Below are 18,943 nucleotides of genomic sequence, written 5' to 3'. Positions count from 1 at the left end.
TTGCTTGTCTTTGTATGTTCCATTAGTTCTTTGTTATTCCTTCACATCGAAATAATCTTAAAATTTGAGCACTACATAGAGATGGAAGATGATCCCAATAACTTATTTAATAGTGAAGAAGGTTGGCATAAGAAGGTCTAGTAAATAAGAGAGAAACGGCTAGAGAGACCGCTTAAATGCTTTTTTCTCTCTCTATGTTACCGAATTTTTCAGATTCAATGTGGTAAACTATTAGGGTTGCTTCAATGTGTAGTTTATATATATTGGGAGAAACCCTAAATCTACCTTGGGCTTTATAGTGAAGTATAATCGACACTCAAAATCGACACTCAAAATGATTGGCATCTATAGGCACCCGCCGGGTGACCATATCGGGCTCAGGTATGGGCGGGGTGGCGGGCAGAACTTTTCACCCGAGCCCGCCCATGAAAAATCATCGGGTTGGGCGGGTAGTACCCATCTTCGGGCGCGGGCATCCATGGACATTGTCGGACGCGGGTAAACGTGACGAGTATCGGGCTTTCGGGTATAATTCCCACCCCTAGTTTCATTCGGCTAAACAAATAATCGATCTGGTGATCTTTAAGTGGGTGGCTAATTCTTTTGAAGGAAACCATGGCTACATTTAAATGCTTTGTATATCAGTAAGATCTTACTTTCGTTTATTTTTTTAAACCCATGGGAAGATAGGTCTAGTAGTAATAAGTATTATATCGGGAATTTTTATAGTTCCCGTATATGAAGGGGATAGGTTCAGTAGCTTATTCAGGATTTATTTTGAGGGAAGTCTAAAAAATTCCTACAATCCTTCTAAAACTTACAATCATGGAGCAAATAATAAGTAGTTGTAGATTTATAGAAAAAATATTATTGGAAAAAGAAATCCCAAGATTTGAAGATTAGTCAGAATATATATTTATAAACTAGTCTCTAAAGTTAGAAATTCACTTCAAAGTACACTACAAAATCTTAAAATTGGTTAGGATAATTCGACCAATTTTAGAAATTCTAAAAACTAGTTAAAAAAAACCCACCACAAAAAAATGTTGGTGGGGTTTGAACCCACAACCTTCTTAGACCCTCCTCAAATAGTCACGAGTTCCAACCAATCTACCAAGTTTTAAGTTATGATAGGGTAATGTACGGAATACCCTATGTCCTTACTTCCGAGTTCCAACGGAATAATAAAAACAAAAATATGTACAAGTGGTCTTGAACCCAAGACCACAATAGTGGTAAAAGCACCCTCAACCGTTGGGCCAATCACAGTTACTATTACTAGAGGCATCCTACAACTACTTATACTGTCACGATATTCTTTTTTCGTTTTTTAAATCAAATATCGTATACTAATTTGGAAAAGTTGAGGGGGGTCTATAGACCCTCCTGGACCCTACATGAATCCGCCACTATATGATCCTCTACTGTGATACTGGTATTTCTTGCAATTAGAGGTTATTAGAGATGATTACTGCTACTGCAGGAGATGAAGCTTCTCTCTTTGTCTTGTCGAAGGGTCGGTTTGCTAGTCTTTTCCTTCTTTTTGTATTTGTTCATTCTCCCCCTCAAGGTTATAAGGGATGTGTTGTATCTCTTCTTTTCCGGTTACTGTTTTTCTTTTAAACACTTTCAGATCATGTCTTTGTAATTTTGTTGGTCTTACTTTAACATATTAATATTTTTTGTGTAAGCCATGAATCGGTGAAACAATACACGACGTATCACAAATGTATATCTGAGACTGATCGTAATAAAAAAAATTATTTAGGAGAAAGGCGGTTGTGATACCATGAAAGATACTGAAATCAAGGATACCCTCAAGGTAGGGCAGCCGTTTTATTTAGGATTTTTGAGCCAAGGGTCCAAAAAGTGGGGCGTAAACCCAAAAAAAATCCACTCTTGCCCAAAAATTAGTTGCAGGTCCAAATGTCAGATTTTTTTTTTTTATTCCCCTCTTGCCCTTGGACGGGACATGCTGACGTTTCCCTGAAAAAAAAAATGTCTGGTAAATAAAATAATTTACCAGTATACGAAAAATTCAAAGTTTCAAAATTTTTTGAAAATTTGAAAACGAAATTTCAAATTCCCGCCCAGCAAACCATCTCTTCCCGGTAAATAAAATAATTTCCCTTACACAAAAAATTCCAATTTTCAAATTTTTTTGAAATTTTCAAACGAAATATTTTTTTCGAAATTTTCAAATTTTTAAACGAAATTTCAAATTCCCGGCCAAAATATCAAATTTTTTTGAAAATTTTAAATTCCCGGGCAAATTTTGAAATTTTTTTTAAAATTTTAAATTCCCGCCCAGCAAAAGTGTCTAGTACAGAAAAAAATTTCCAGTAAATAAAATAATTTCCCGGTCTCAAATTTTTTTTTTCGAAGTTTTGAAATTTTCAAACGAAATTTCAAATTCCCGCCCAAATTTTCAAATTTTTTTACCAGTAAATAAAATAATTTTCAGAAAAAAAAATCGTTTCCCGAGAATTTTCGATGGCAATTTTGTAATTTTCGATGGCATGAACGGTAAATACTTTATTTTCTAAGGGCCCTTTACGTAATTTTGACCCCCAAACTGACACATTGGACCTCCCTTTCATTTTTAGGCAACTTTGGGTGGGATTTTCATTTTGGACCCCTTTTTGGACCAATGGCCCAATCCCTCTTTTATTTATACCGAAGAAGAGAACAAATAATTACAATAGTGTCCCTCCCTAGTCCCTACATTAAGAATTACAAAGCACACCCTCATAAGAATATACTCACATTAACATTATTGACCAACACCTACCAATTAGCACTGCTCTTTCCACAACCCAAACTTCACATATATAGGGTCCTCGATCCATGCCACCGAAGTCTTTAATTGTCACAAAAGTTCAAAAACCCCATGTATTCATGACGATGAACCATGTCAATGCTTTTCTCAATCCCTACAAAGCCTGTCAAACAAGATCGAAGTTTATTTTATTTTCTTCAGTTCACAACAAAATTCAAATGTTAACCACTTCAAATCGAGAGAACATTTTTTTGTAGTATGAAACTGTTGAAATCTAAATTGAGTTCGGAAAAGTATACCCATTATTAGTGCGCTAGCGAAAATGACAGCTGAGAGAATAAAAACTATAATGGAAGCTCTTTTAAGGATTGCAATTATCTTCCTGATAAGAAATTGCCCCCAAAATCCAGCTGCTATTGATACTGCTATTAGATATAAAGCTGCATAATCGGGAAGAAAGTTATATAAGGTGTTTCTTTAATCGCTGTCGGAGATAAAAGGAAAATCGCCTAAAAACTCCCCCAGATAAATTTTCTTTCGTGAAAGGTGCGTTTTGGTTTGTACGAGTAAAGGCGTAAAGCGTGTATAAACTCACACCCGTTTTGCTAGACAAACATATGTTCTATATGATCGTACAAAAAGCCCAGATTTAACAAAAAACATTGACAAATTCTTTTTAACCAAGACCAAAACGAGAAAAGACGTATATGCATTGGAATTAAACGTAAATGACAAGGAAGAAGTATAGTTATACAGACCATAAGGAATAGGAAATCTGTTGAGGAAGTAGAATTCCACTACAGAAATGGATGATGAAAATGACATTACAAATGTTGCCGTGGCACTAGCAACCTGGTCACAATACAAAAACCATGACTAAAATTCTCTTTCGAATTAATCATCACCCCGACTTCAATTCTATATCAAGACTTACATTATTCCATATTTTATCCTATGTAAATATTTCACACATAACAGTTTATCATGATTCAGTAAAAGAAATTTGTAGATTGCAATTTTATTTTGAAATATGCGCGAGTAATTTTTATAACTTTTTGATCTAATTCTGATTTGAATATTATTATTGTAGATGGTTTGAAACATGCAAGTATGAACATTTGAAAGACATCAAATAGCTATGATATCGCTTGTATGCTTTAAAACAATTGCAATTTTCCATAATTATTTAAAATAAATTCTTATTTAAAAAATCCACTTCAAATAAAAATATTTTCTTCCATTATTGAGCAATATTTTGTCATGGACAACGCTATACATATCCATCTCGCATTTGACCAATGAATGTGACTTTCAGATTTCATTACTATAAATATTTTCCGTTATAGAAGGAGACACTCGCTATATTATTATTATTATTATTATTATTATTATTATTATTATTAATAATTGTTATTATACTTACTCTAATTTCTTAGCCGGTGGATATTAACTATTAGGGAGATCTATTATGTTTGGTAGAAGTTCTAATTATACATCCATTACTATTTCTTTTTAGAGGGGTTGGGCAAAAGGCCCAAAATCAGCCCAACAATATGTATCAGGCCCACTGCAGATAAAGAATGAGGGGCAGGTCCAAAAAAGTCAGGCTAGGGGTGGAATTTCCGAAACACCCTTCTTCTTTTTGAAATTTACGAAACGACCATCGAAAAATTTCCGGGAAACTCGAAAATTTCTGACAAGTAATCTGACACGCCTCCCATCAGACTGTGTACTTTCCATAAATTCACAAAATTGCCATCGAAAAATTCCCGGGAAATTCGAATTTTTTTGGAAAATAGTCTGACGCACCTGACATTAAACCTTGTACTTTCCATGAATTTACAGAATTGCCATTACAAAATTTACCAACTTGCCATTTTCGTTCTTTTTTCCAGATTTATTTCTTATTTCTTTTTTATTTTCTCCCACACATATGTCTCTCTCCAATCTCAACAAATTTCGTTCTTTTTTTCCAGATTTATTTCTGATCTCTTTCCAATCTCAACAAATTTCTTCATTTTTGGTAGTATTTCATTGATTTGTATAAAGAAATTTTCTTGTGTACCGGGAACTATTTAGTGTACTGGTCATTTTTTAGATATGTACTACACATTTTTGTACTGGGAATTTTCTTGTGTACCGGGAATTGTTCTGTGTACAAGCCATTTGGTTATGTACTAGAAATTTTTGTAGTGGGAATTTTCTTGTGTACCGGGAATTGTTCTGTGTACTCGTCATTTGGTTATGCACTAGACACTTTTGTACTGGGGAATTTTCTTGTGCACCGGGAATTGTTCTATGTACTGGTCATTTGGTTTAGTACTGGACACTTTTGAACTGGGAATTTTCTCCTGTACCGGAAATGGTTCTGTGCACTGGACATTTGGTTATGTACTTTGATGTTTTTAGAGATGAAGAAGATAAAATGTGAAACAAATAAGAGTGATGAAGAAGAAAAATAAGAACATAAAACTTTTAGAGAGAGAGACAGAAAACTTTGATGTTTATAGAGATTGAAAGAGATGAAGAAGATAAAATGTGAAACAAAATAAGAATGATGAACACCCAAAAATGAGAACATAAAACTTTTAGAGAGAGTAAGAACAGAAAATTGATGTTTTTAGAGATTGAAAGAGATGAAGAAAATAAAATGTGAAACAAAAAAGAATGATGGACATCCAAAAATAAGAAAATAAAACTTTTAGAGAGAGAAAGAAAAGAAAATTTATGTTTTTAGAGATTGAAAGAGATGAAGAAGATAAAATGTGAAAAACAAAATAAGAATGATGAAAAGAAGATTTTTGGATGTATAAATAAGAAGAAAGAAGGAGTTGAAACAAAATATAATGGGAGGGATCCAAAAAAATTGGCTGAAATTTCGTCAAAAAATGGCGCCATTTTTGAATTTTCAGAAAATCTGAATGTTTCTCTGACATGACGTCATGTACGGGGAATTAATTGATTCGCTGTCGTCCGTCAGATTGTCAGAAAACACAGAAATTTCCCGTGGAGGGGTAAAAGAGGGATAAATAAAATAAAAACCAGGAAACTGTGAGCTGTCCTGACAATTTGGACTGGGTTCTAATTTTTTTTTTGGGCTGGGGGTAATGCTTATTTACCCTCCATTTTTGGGACTCTCCCTCAAAAATCCTTCTTTTTAAGATATAAATTAATAAATAAGAATAATAGTAAATAATTGAGGAATCTAAGTACCTGAGGGATGACACCAAGTTCAAGTAGAAGTGGGCCCAATATGAATCCACCACCTGAGCCCAGGAGCCCACCAACTGTCCCACCAAGGATTCCACATAAAGCACAAAAAGCAATCTGAAACGGGGTCCACTGAATTGTAGCTTCACAAACCGGTTCATAATTTCCACACATTCTTCTTCTCTTACTCTCTCTATACAACTTCACTACTCCATATCCAAACACCCCTAACGCTATTGGTAACTTTTCAATTTACAACAAGAAAACTTCCGTCAAAAATCACATCTTTAAACAACTTTAATCAATCTCAACCATTCATCATTCATCACTTACTTGTAGGATGTTGAGTACCCAATACCGTGGACTGCAAACCGCTGTATCATTCTGCCAAAAAAGAAAATAATGAAGGGAAGAATTAGTCATGGTGTAAAATGAGCTGAACGGGCAAAATAGTAAATTTCAATTTTTGTCTAATATTCATACTCCCTCCGTCCCATTTTATTTGACCTTTTGGGAGATCCAACTTATTAAGAATTGTCATTCATTGCTTCCTAACTAAATGTATTTTCCTAAATCAACCATATTTATTTAGAGTATTACAATAAAAACAACATCGAAACTAGTGTAGAACCAATAAATTTTTTTTACTAGTATTAAAGTAAGGGTAGGCTGAGAAACATCAATAAAATTAGTAATAAATGAGTCTTATTTAAAGTAAGTGGACAAACATTTTGGGACTTCCTTAAAAGGAATAACACCCAAACAAAATGAGACGGAAGGAGTACATAATTTGACAATATCATAATGAACTGCTAAGTGGGTTGGCAAAGGAGTTCACAAGATCATCTTTGATTGGTTTAGTGGTTGGACACAGAATCTTTATCTCACGAGTCTAAGTTGGATCTTTATGGAAGTAGAAATCCAATACCTGTTGAAGTGATATTTAAATAAGCTAGTTGTAGCAATAGATTTACTTTCAGGTCTCATAAGATGACGGTTTTTAATTTTTTATATAGGCTTTATAGTCCAAACTGTCTTTATGATAGTTGGTAAGTAGGCATAGAGCTAATTCAGTTCATAATATTATATATTTATCATGTACTAATGTCACTAAGTGATGTAACGACTCTTGAATACATATAAAACAAAGAATTAATATAATTTGGAGTCCTTAAATTTAGATCCATCATTATGGATTTTGTTAAAATTATTTTTGCGGGGAAAGTAACATTTCAATTTTGTCAACACTTGGTTGCCCAAGTGGTTAAAGTGTTTACGTATACTCTAAAAGTCTCTGGAGGTCTCGGGTTCGATCACCAAACGAGATAAAATCTTTGGGTATTTGAATTTGGGATTTTTAGGTAATAAATAATGGTTGAGCTTTAATTCATAGTTAGTTGGACTTTAGGCCATAGTTTAATTGGGTTATAGCTTCGTTCTTGTTAAGTTTGGCAATATCATGTTTATCACATCTTTGATGTATCAACGTCATTGTAATGATTTTCGTACATCATAGTCAATTTTCAAATTACGTGCCTTGTTCGTCTGAAGAAGAAGAAAAGAAACCCAAACAGCCACAAGTACCATTGTTTTCTTCCATTTAATGTTGAACATAACTATTTCCTGAAAGTTAAACAAGTTTAGGAAGAATATGGTCAACATTCATATACATAAATGAACATATATTATTTCTTGAGAAAGAATGTAGTAATAATTCTTTTATTTTTTTCGACTTACTAGTGTTGTTTTCTTTACTTGAGGAACCAAAGATTCGTACTCTCCATCAATATGAACTGCAAACACAAACCCATCTATTATACAAAACAGATCCTTGTGACTAGGACAAAATTAATATACATTATGACTAGGATAAAATTAATATACATCAATCTGATTTGGCAGTGTGACTAGGATAAAATTAATATACATTAATATACATTAATCCAGCCATCCATTCTCTTTTTCAAGACTTGAATCTGACCGTCCATGCCCCCAATGTCCGTTTGGGTGCCAAACCCTCCATTTCCCCTTAAACCTCTCACGACTTTATTCTTCTCTATCTCTCTCTGCAACACACTCAATGTAATAGAGTCTCATCATCTTCAAATGTTTGTCTCCCTTCCTTATCTCTCATGTATTTGCCAACATTGAAGGTAAGATTGGCTTTGATCTCATCAGTATTCAATTTCAAATTGTTGTTTCTGGTCTAGGTTTTTCTTTTTTACTATTATCTATGGAATTGAATATACAAGTGAAATCAAAGAGTTCAGTGGGTTATTGTTTTGAGTTTTGACGGGGTTGGTTTTTCATATAGCTCGAATAGTCCCTAAAATATAGGTTCATTTCGTTCAAAATATGGAGAATAATCCCACAACTCCTTAACTCTGGTTTATATGTTTATCTGGTAAAAACTCTGGTTTAGAGAGTTTTTTATTAATCTGTTTGGATTTGAATCTAATTTGGTTAGTTTTCTATGTTTATTTTGATTTCATTGTTTGCAGAAGGTAGAACAAATAATTTATATGTTTATTTAATTCCATTGTTTGCAGTCTAGAACAAGTAATTTATAGCCATGATCTATGAGAGATTTCTAATACTTGGTTACATAAAGAGGGAAGATATATTGAGAATTTGAAATATCAAAGGATTTTCAAAGATTTAATTATTTGCAAACAAACTCGTAAGTTTTTTCCTTTTTCTCATTTCCCATGGGAAAGAACGGATCTTTTGTATGATCGCATTTGGCTTAATGAATTGTGTCCTCCTGTTGTTTGACGAAAATTCTCAACCAAATTAGCCCATTATAATAAATTGTGTTCTATTATATAGATTTATTTGATTGTTATTGAAGCATTCCTTTCACTGATTCCGACAACAAATTTAGTTGGTAATGAGTTTTACATTTTTTCTTCTTGTGCAGATTCGTCTAGAAGAGCATGGAAGATGATGGTAGTGTTGAGTATTCATGCTATGATATTTCATAGTGCAGATGTAGGTGTGAATTTATTTTTCCGTTTATATGAGTTAATCTTTGAACTAAGGTATGGATTGAAGTAAAGTCTACAATCGTCACGCACGATATCCGTCTCTTTGGACAGATTCATCTCCATAAAATGTAAGGACTCACCATTAACATTACGATCTTCATATCATCTAGCATCCTTAAATAGTAAATCATCTTTACTATCTATCAATTTTAATTTGATCTAAATGATTTTATGATCTTTGAAATATTTTATGATAAAAGTCATTCAATATTGTTCCGAATTTCTTACTAAGTTTACATATCATTTTGGTGGGTAATTTTGGTGTTACAGTGTTATTTTGTTTGATATCTTAGTGACAGTGACAACTATTTAGTTAAAATTTGGTTTGTTAGTGTTTTTCTTTCTTTGAGCCTTACTACTAACAATTCGTTTGGAATTGATTATTACCCAATTTCTACTTTTTCTTGCTTGCGTTTGTTGTGGATATATAAAAAAAGATCAATCAACCTGAAGTGTAAACCATCAAGCAATGACTAAAATGGTAGCTTATACAGATAAACTTCATGGTGTCACATATTTTGCAGATTGTCCATATGAATTGTTTATATAGACTCGAAGCTCTTTTTTTCCTTGATTTTGGTGAATATTGTATTTCAGTATTTTGTTTGTATATTCTTATACTTTTGCTTAGTTATATTACCTCTTTGTAATGGAGTTTGTCCCTCATGGATTGTTTTTTTTTCTCTCTCTCTAACTGCTCTAAAGTTTGCTCTTCCAATGGTAGGTATCGACCGCTACATGTTTTCTAGGTCCTCTTGGATTATTCTTAAGTTCTCGGTCATTGACTCACTGGTGATTCATTTTTCTTCCGTGCTTCAGCTCCTATAATTCAGTCCAGGTAACACTACTGTTGCTGATGAATCTACTTCGGAGGGCTCCTAACCAACTCCACATAATTTGGATAACGCAAGCATTGGTTCAGCTATTACTACCGCTATAGTAAGTGCTTGAAAACATATTAGAGGCAGCATAGGCGGAATTTGTCTTACATCCACTCTGACTTGCATTGAGACAGAATTTAAAGGTTGCAAAACCTGCCTTTCAGTGTCTTTATGTATGTTCATGGATTGCCTTGCATCCAATCTGACTTGCATTGAAGACAGAGAATCTTATGACTCACCACAGACCATTAGCATTACGATCTTCATCAGAATTGTTCTCAACTCTTCACAGTTATTTTTAACATGGTTAGTGATTATTTTGCCAATTCATCATCTGACTTTATACTTTCCTACTTATTTCAAGAGGTTCATATCTCGTAAACTACACTAACATGTTCAGGAATGCTTTTATAGTACTATTTTGCAAGCCTTGAAGGTTGTGCTTACCGTAGCATCAAACAAGTTCTTCAAAGGTATGTTGGGTAATTGGGAATTTTTTACCTATCTAAACAAAATGTCGTTCAAATTTTGCATGACCCCCCTTAGTAAGTATATAAATAGACATAAACTCTTCGTACAGTTTTACATCTCAATTGAAGATCTTTTGATCTTCAAGAAAGATGCGATAAATATTTTTACAATCACTTTAATATTTATATGTAAAACGTGATTTTTGTACCAAATAACTCTTTGGGGAGATTTCATGGTTAAATTTGTTTTTTTATATAACTTTTGTACCTTTTCCATTTGTTACGAATTTGTTCCATCCAATTATCTGATTTTATATAATACTGTTTTGGGAATTGAGTTAGGAAAACTGATCTTAATGTAGGAGTCCTATGTTCATTAGTTATGACTCCATGGCTGAGTTAGAATCGTTATTCTTTCTTGAAAACAATTTGATTTTTGAACTATATGATGCTTTAATACAAGGGTAGGGTATTTGATCTTTTGAGGAAAAAGAAAGAACAAGGATGGAGATGGCAGACCATTTACTCATCCTAATGAAAAATCTAAGTTAATCCCCAGACTACAAAGGTTGTTGTAATATGCGATTTCCCTTTTTATCTTGGTGGAATTTCAGTTCGGAGAAAAATACATTACTCATGAATGAAGTTTGAAAACCAGTTAAACTTTATACTGAACACTTAATATCGTCTCTTCAAATTAAGTTGATCCTATCTTTTGTATGGAATTTTTTTTTGTGAATCGTTAACCCCATTACTTCAAATAATGAAAAGACTTATTTGAAATCCAGCATACATCCAACTTACATAATTGATATTTTTCGAAGTCCGTGAACAAAGATGTCATAAATTAACAATAGTAAAGGGAATATGAGCCATTGATATAGATTGGGATCACATGCATTGAATTCAATATGGTTTGATAAATGGTTATTGTGATGGTGGTAGTGGTGAGATGTGTGGATGATAACGATAAAGAGATGTGGGGTTAGATGGACGATGGAGGATCGCTTACTTCAACTATTTCATTGAATACGTTTATGTATCAAAGTATTATAATTCTGCAGGTTAATTGGATTTTGACCACTACACTTTATCTGGCCACAAACTGTTTGAGAAAATGTTTCATGGAGGTTTGAATTATCAATGTTTCGGTTATTCCCTTCTTTAATGTCTTTTTTGCTTATGTAATTGTTTTTCCCTTTATAAGAAGTTTATCAAAAGAAGGAAGGAAAAAAAATCTATGCATCAAGCAATTCGAAAAATTTAAATATGTAATTTTTGATTGATTTTGTAGTGTTATAATTGTAGTCAAATATCACAATTTTGAGTTAAAAATACGTAGTTTTAGTCTAACTAATCTTTACTTTATTTATTTCTCCGCATGCAAAATAAATGAGATTTTAATCTTACCATTTTATCCATCTCTATTTACATGTTATACGTAAGTCTCAGAAGATGATGAAGGCCGCTAACAAATCCAATCATGGCAGAAAGGCGTCTTCTTCTTAGCTGATGAAATCCAGAGCTTCACTGGTATTTATCTCTCTCTGGATTTTGGTGGTCTGGGTTGTGATCATTTTGGGTTATATCATTTCCAATTGGACGATTCATTAGTCCAATTAAAACAGGATTATAAACAGATAAATATTTTAAATTTTCACTAGAGGCTAGGGATTGATGAAATTTCCATACGACCCAGTTTAGTGACGGGATTCGTCACCTCTTTAGCTACTTTGGTGGCTCGGCCAGTTACTCAAGTTTCCCGATTGTTCCATTTCTTAATGTTAGCAATGTATAGCAGTCAAATGGATCATTTTCTTCTCGCGATCTTTTACTTCTTTTCATCATGTGAGAGTTCTAATTAATTCATGTTTACCTACATCTTTTGTACACTTCATTGGGGTTTCGTTTTTTTCTCTTAATGGGAGTTCTTGGCATGTGTTTATATGGTTCTAATGAACCAACATTAAACTTGTAAACATCAGCTAATCAATCGTATCCTGTAGCATTAGATTTAATATTCTATTTTGGGTTTCTTATTCATTATGCTGTCAAATCACCGATTATACCTTTACATATATGGTTACCAGATACCCACGCGGAAGCACATTGCCGGAATCTTATTAAAAATGGCTCCATTGAGCCCCGTATCGGTTATGGAAGCAATAAAACCCTATCAAGGCTTTTGATTGTTTGTTTCTTACTACTATAAATACCAACTTTGGTTCTTATTTTCATTAATGGTTATCTCAGTTTTTTTTTTTGGGTATAAACTATCGTTTCTCTTTTCCAGAAATACATCCCATTTGAAGAAGTATTTCAGATCTTAAATGCACATAAGAAAGGTTGAATTATGATGCAGTTCGGAGGGACTCTAACTGTTTGGATATAATAAACTTGAAAAATGAATCGTGCAACCTCATGTTTCTCTTTCTGTTTTAATATGTGGAGTCCTCTATCATGGTCATGGACACAACATAAATTATGGCCATTCGCTACATAACCAGGTGTAATTTATCTGTTAGAATTCAAATTTGATCACATAATGAAGATTGCCGAGGTGCGTAGAATGTTCATTACGTTCACATCCTTCAATTGTGCAGAAGGAATTGCTCTCTTATTGCTCTCTTTTATGTTTGCAGATGGGTTAGGTACAAATAGGGATAAGGATTGCTTTTAAGGAATTGCCCCACATCAATGTTGTTGAATCCAACGTGGACACAGCCTTTTACCTTATGCACAATTTCCTTTGGAAGGTAATGTTTGATCATTGATGTTTTTCGTTTGAATGTAATGTTTCAATATCCGTTGTGGTGTGTAGCTTCTTAGTTTGAACATTCCCTATCTTTTTGAAGTCGAAAACAATGTGCTATTTAAGTTTTCAAAAACTTTCATACTCATTCTCTTCAAATTGAGGTCTAAAATTACCACCCAAAAATTCCAACCACTCTCTCACGACATTCTTTGGGAAATGTTGGAAATAGGAAATTGAAATTGAGTGCAAGAGAGGCAACCTTACACACAATCCTCTTAACTCTCTTTGCATACCCGACGAAGAAAGAGCAGGTGGAAGAGGTTTTAGACAGAAGGGTGAAAAAGAAAAACCTTCCTCTATTCCAACCATCTCTAGCTACTGCAAGTAGGAGTTACTTGTATACCTATTCAAGGTGTTGAAGTATAAAGAATAACAAGGTAAATAGTTTATTCTATTTGGTCCCCATTTTCAATTGATTATTTCGGAGTCTATTATTGCTCGCTGATGATGGATTAACATAATAGTAAAGTAACATCTTTAATTTGATTACCTTATTTTCTATTTCGCATGTGTTTGAAGATACCTTTGATTATATTTCTAGGTCTGTGCTGATTCATATTTTCTTCTATACATTTTACTTCACATCTTTTCTTATTTTTATTTCTATGATTTTGGTGTTTATTGCAATCTCCTCTTATTTTATTGCAAAATACAAAATCAAAATTTTGGGTAATTTTTTATTTGTTTATTTGGTCGAATCTATATTTGTTTATCTTTCGGTTCACATTTTTGCAGGTTGATTCGTATATGAACATTCGTATCTTCCATTGTTATGTGTGAGGTATGTATTTCAGACTGTATCCGTACATAGTGTATGCTCTCGTGTGTATATCCCGTTTCTAATCATAGGTTATTTTGACAACGTTATCTTCGTCTTTTAATGATGGTCAAATATGTGTTTTCGTTAAAAAAATATATGTTATTTGGATTGTATAAGGGTCATGTTTAGGGCATTTGTTTTTTTTTTTAAACATTTGAACTCCCATTTATCAAGATTCTTAATTTTTCTTTAACTTATTGAGATATGTCCATATCTTAACATAATTCTTTCTTACAAGATAGAGGAAGACAAATCAACGATTATCTCAAACATATGACGAAGACTTTATGGCCCTTCTCAGTTCTCATTCATCATATCACTTGCGTTTAAGGTTTCAAAGTTTTGTTTTAATTTGGACATGAATATTGTATGTGTTTCTTCATTCATCAAGTTGATAAAAATAGAGTTCCTTAAATTAGTTTGGAGAGGTTTTTGATTAACACCAATGTTGTCTTTTATTATGTAGGCATTTGAAGAAAAAGTACCAGACAAACTCACGTTTGGTCTTAACAGTCAAAAATATAACTCGTGATCTTAAAATGCTTTTGGTGTGCCGATGAAACTATTGGTTTATTAATATTTTCTACTGCTTAAAATGCTGTATATGTTTGAGTAGTTAGTGTCCATCAAGTTATTGCTCTGTGGTTATCAACTTAAGCACTTGCTACATTGTTTCACAACCGACTTCATGATATTTTTTGTGACTCTTGCTAATAAACACAACCAATTTGACTTTAGATTGAGGATGTTATGGTGATGGAACAATTCTTGCTAATATATAACTAAGTATTTTGTTATCTTTTTAAGAAATGTACGTACTATTTCCCTGTTGCTCTTTTTCAGTTCAAGTCTTCAACTTACTTTTTTCAAAAAAAAAAAAAGTCTTCAACTTACTCTTCTCATTCAATTCACTTCGTAAGTATTTTCAATAAATTTAATCTTAATTATCATGATTTCAAATTTGAAAAGATAAAGTAATTCAATAGATCATAATCTGGTCGTGTGGTTGATTATTGATGTATAGATTTTGATTATGATTCTGTGTCTTTTTTGTAAGTATGTATCAATCTGTTCAAGAATTGGCTTTTCATACTCCTGTCAGAATGATTTGGAAAGATACAGGCACTTGTCACGTGTGAGATAGAGTAATCTTCAATAGATCTAACAATTTGCACAAATAAATATGTTTTCATGGTCCTCTCGCTTATAGTGATCCGATGAAAGTAAAACTAGGATCAAATAAAGCCTTAAAATTCTATCATTGGGTTAAAGTTCAACATTGGATTACCTTTCTAAATCTCAAACATGTCTTTGTAAATATAAAGTGTTTGAATTGATTGCACCCAAGTTGGAGTCTGAATCGATTTTTTTTTCTTCGATTTTTTTCCTTTGATATGAGGGAGTTTAAATTGATTGGAACTAATTGGACTTGAAACTCCATGTAAAATTATATCTAATAACTGCACAATCTGTTAACGTTTTTATGAACACATGAGTGAACAAAGTAATATTGCAGTGAGTTATCCATGAAAACTAAAATCTTTTTAGAGTATTTTTTCTAAATAGATTTAAGAACGTCAAAGGCAAAAAATAATTTTGTAATTTTAAAACCTTACATAACTTACGACAAATTTCATACCTCGGACCATTACACTTATCTTTAGAGAGTACTGACCTGAAAAGCTGAAATAACAATGAAAAAATACCAAATGTGAAAAATAAGAATTTGATAATGGTATATAATGTACGTTTATCTGCGTTGCGTAAAGGGCATTCCCCCGCCCGTAGGGCGGGGGTTATGCCTAGTATATAAATAATGAAAAAAAATATCCATAACCTATAGCAAAACACAAATGGACAATAAAGTAGAAATGTCTGTCTTAGGTGGGGTTCTTTTTTTGTTAACTTAGACCTAACTCCTATGAATGATTCAACAAAAAAACAAAACTCCTATGAATGGTCTAGTTTGAATTGCTTTCAATATATATTCTTTTAAATTAGACGTAAAATAATTATGAATTAAAATTCTATAATCAGAAATATTCTGAAATAACTATCATTACACCTAATTAAAACAAGTTAGATTTAAACAAATACACTAATGATGTCTTTGGTTGCAGGATTCCTAATTAGGATTCATATCAAAAGTGGGATTTGGTAAGTATCATGAATCCTTGGTCTGTTTGGCTACCAAGAATCCTAGGACTCTTGAATCCTTAAGATTCCTAATTCCAAAATTTGTATTGGACCAATATCCCACTCTACCCCTTAGGATTTGCTAGGATTTTAGATTAATAAACTTAAATTTAAAACTTAAAATCAACAACAATTTATTTCCCTTCTACAAAATAATTATTTTAAAAATCATTATTTTTTTCAAAATTTATTATTTTTTTGAAAATCATTATTATTTTTTTCAAAAATCATTATTTTTTTTTCAAAAATCCTTATTTTTTTTCAAAAATCATTATTTTTGAAGAATAATGATTTTTGAAAAATAATTATTTTGTAGAAGGATTAACTATTTTTTTTTCAAAAAATAATGTTTTTTCAAAAATCATTGATTTTTGAAAAAATAATGATTTTTGAAAAAATAATGATTTTTGAAAAAATAATGATTTTTGAAAAAATAATGATTTTTGAAAAAATAATGATTTTTGAAAAAATTATGATTTTGAAAATAATAATAATATTTTTAAAATAATTATTTTGTAGAAAGAAATAACTATTTTTGAAATTTTCGTGAAAAAAATAGGTTTCATGAGATTTCAGTTACCGGAAAAAAATAGGTTTCATGAAATTCCAGTTACCGGAAAAAAATAGGTTTCATGAAATTTCAGTTACCTATAGACAATATTTGGATGAGATTTTGTTTTTGGGATATTATTCATGAATTTGAAGGATATTATTTTAATTAGAATCTTATTTTATAAAAATCCAAATATAATAGACAAACAAACCACTAGATTTTAAATGAAGGAATCAAGAATCCTAGAATTCTTATTGGTTACCAAACAAACCAAAAGGAACCTTTTGGATTCATGAATCCGTGAATCCCAAGGACTCATGAATCCATGGATTCATTATCCTGCAACCAAACGCACCATAAAACGATCTAGAAATTAGAATCTTACTTGATTCCGAAATTTGTTTGTTTTCCTCTTCTGCCTGCAAACAATTATTTATAGTAAAAAAACTTAGTGAAGAACAGAGGTTCTAAGTTTGTTCTCTTAAACAAAATTTTGATTCTATGTTCCAAAAATCATACAATGAAAATGGTTTCTTGGTTCCACATCTGAATTCCTTTGAAGAATGATCTTGAAGATGTCCCTAATTTAAATTTAAACAATTATGGCTTTTCACTTTTGAGAGAAGATTTGAGAAAAAAATGAGTATCCAAGTAGATTTAGTAATGAAAATCAAGAAACTTACCTAAGAAAAGAATGATAATGAGAATAGTAATTAACCAGTAAGGAAATACAACAGTAAGAGAAACACCAATGGTGATTCCAAGCATTAGCATGGGTTGAAACACCATTGCTAGGTCGTAATCGATTATTGGCACATCTTTTGATGGATGAGATACTCCTAAATTGTACCAAACAGAGGATGCTGATGCACCCATGATCATACCTGCAATAACAACACACAATTTAGCCATCATTTCTAGAGAGAGTAGAATATTAGAGAGCTCTGGTGGTATTTGTTTTCTTCGCGAATCTGAATCGTCTATAAGTATTTTTTAAGCTCAATATAAGAATTTTTGGATGTGATCGTAGAGCTTTCACTAGGAACAAAACCCGTACTTGTTGGCTTGAGCGTGAGGGTCTAAAGGGGGATAATATCGATAATTACTAAGCTTGGAGCAAACCAAAATCAGTCAAAAATAGCCATTCAGACGAGTTAGAAATCACGAATCAGACACAAACATACATCCTAAAGTGTGACTCTAGCTGGTTTAGAACTTGAGTCACATTTCAAATCTTACTTGGAAAAATAAAAGAACACTTTAAAAGTGCTAGATTAGCGTAATATTGGGTTTACATTTAGAAAGAGCAGCAGCAGATTTAGTATCAAATCCAACAATCAAATTCAACATAGGAACAAAGATCCCACCACCACCAACACCACCAACAGTACCAAAACCTGAGCCGAGAAATCCAATTAAAGCAGCCAAAACACTTCCCCAATTAAACTTCAATTCCTGTAAAAAAAAAACAAACTAGAAATTAAAAAAAATCATATCATTTCACATGGTGGTTAAAATTGTGAAGAAAAAACAGAGAGAGAAAGTTTACAGGCCAAACTTTAACATCAAGAATGAACAAATCTGCATGGGTAGGCTTAAATCCATCTTGGGTATAAGTTGAACCATTCGTTCCCATTGCTTCCAGAGGTATAGAGAGAGAAATGAGTAAAATGAAGGTCTGTGGGAAGGTGAATGTAGCATAGGAGGAGGAGTGTGGATCAGTGGATGAAACTGCCAATCTGCCAATAATCACATGTCTTTAGGTTATTTCAGGATATTCAGCTCGTGAGACAGAGAGAGAAGTTTTAATTCAATTTGGCCAACTTTATAAAAAAGGTGTCAAAATCAGCAGTTAAATTCACCACATGATTTTCACTCAGTAACAAGGGCGGAGCTTGGACATGCTAGTTGTGGATTCGATCCCATGTTCTTTGATGCGCTCGACTACCTAGCGAACCATCCGGCTGCCTCTATTTCAAGTTAGATTTCTGCCTGAATTCAACTTAACTAAAAGTTTACCCCTGGCTGGAGCCAGGTTTCGCCCCACCCTGACTCCATAGCCGACTCTTAAAAGTTCTGAATCGTCCAAAAGGAATAGTTCCTCTAATTCTATGAATTTTTCTAGAACATGCTTTTTCTTGAATATCATTCAAAAAAGTTTCGGATTGCCCA

General features: G+C 32.6%; 1 protein-coding gene and 1 long non-coding RNA gene across 29 annotated transcripts; one reads left to right on the top strand and one right to left on the bottom strand.

Annotated features, from left to right (window-relative positions):
• Positions 1-2,702: 2,702 nt before the first annotated feature.
• Positions 2,703-18,577, bottom strand: LOC147531898 (sulfite exporter TauE/SafE family protein 4-like). The gene is made up of 12 exons (XM_086649473.1): positions 18,321-18,577; positions 18,067-18,226; positions 17,455-17,655; positions 17,291-17,352; positions 17,157-17,190; positions 7,727-7,782; positions 7,526-7,612; positions 6,323-6,373; positions 5,993-6,232; positions 3,538-3,631; positions 3,079-3,219; positions 2,703-2,942 (listed from the first exon to the last, which is right to left on the bottom strand). The coding sequence occupies exons 1-12, from the start codon at positions 18,405-18,407 to the stop codon at positions 2,863-2,865; spliced, it is 1,293 nt and encodes a 430-aa protein (XP_086505599.1). The 5' UTR covers positions 18,408-18,577; the 3' UTR covers positions 2,703-2,862.
• Positions 7,807-15,399, top strand: LOC147531899 (uncharacterized). Of its 28 annotated transcripts, none has more exons than XR_015228022.1 (10): positions 7,807-8,142; positions 8,910-9,104; positions 9,761-9,975; positions 10,082-11,920; positions 12,478-12,947; positions 13,030-13,143; positions 13,372-13,579; positions 13,938-13,983; positions 14,265-14,353; positions 14,489-15,399. It is a non-coding gene; the product is annotated as an uncharacterized LOC147531899 (long non-coding RNA). The 28 variants fall into 28 exon arrangements; XR_015228015.1 differs by having other exon boundaries at positions 9,761-10,223; positions 10,332-10,390; positions 11,840-11,920; positions 14,265-15,399; XR_015228013.1 differs by having other exon boundaries at positions 9,761-10,223; positions 10,318-10,390; positions 11,840-11,920; positions 14,265-15,399.
• Positions 18,578-18,943: the final 366 nt, after the last annotated feature.

The sequence above is a fragment of the Eschscholzia californica genome, unplaced genomic scaffold (genome assembly GCF_041429995.1).
Source record: "Eschscholzia californica isolate CP2 unplaced genomic scaffold, dmEscCali1.0.p SCAF_6, whole genome shotgun sequence".
NCBI classification, from domain to species: Eukaryota; Viridiplantae; Streptophyta; class Magnoliopsida; order Ranunculales; family Papaveraceae; genus Eschscholzia; species Eschscholzia californica.
This window is presented reverse-complemented; position numbering and strand designations above follow the sequence as displayed.

Coding starts and splice junctions, on each gene's coding strand:
- LOC147531898 (XM_086649473.1), bottom strand. CDS start 18,407: ATGGGAACGAATGGTTCAACTTATACCCAAGATGGATTTAAGCCTACC. Junction 18,227..18,320: donor TTGATGTTAAAGTTTGGCCT/GTAAACTTTCTC, acceptor TTTTTTTTACAG/GAATTGAAGTTTAATTGGGG. Junction 6,233..6,322: donor GGGTACTCAACATCCTACAA/GTAAGTGATGAA, acceptor TAAATTGAAAAG/TTACCAATAGCGTTAGGGGT.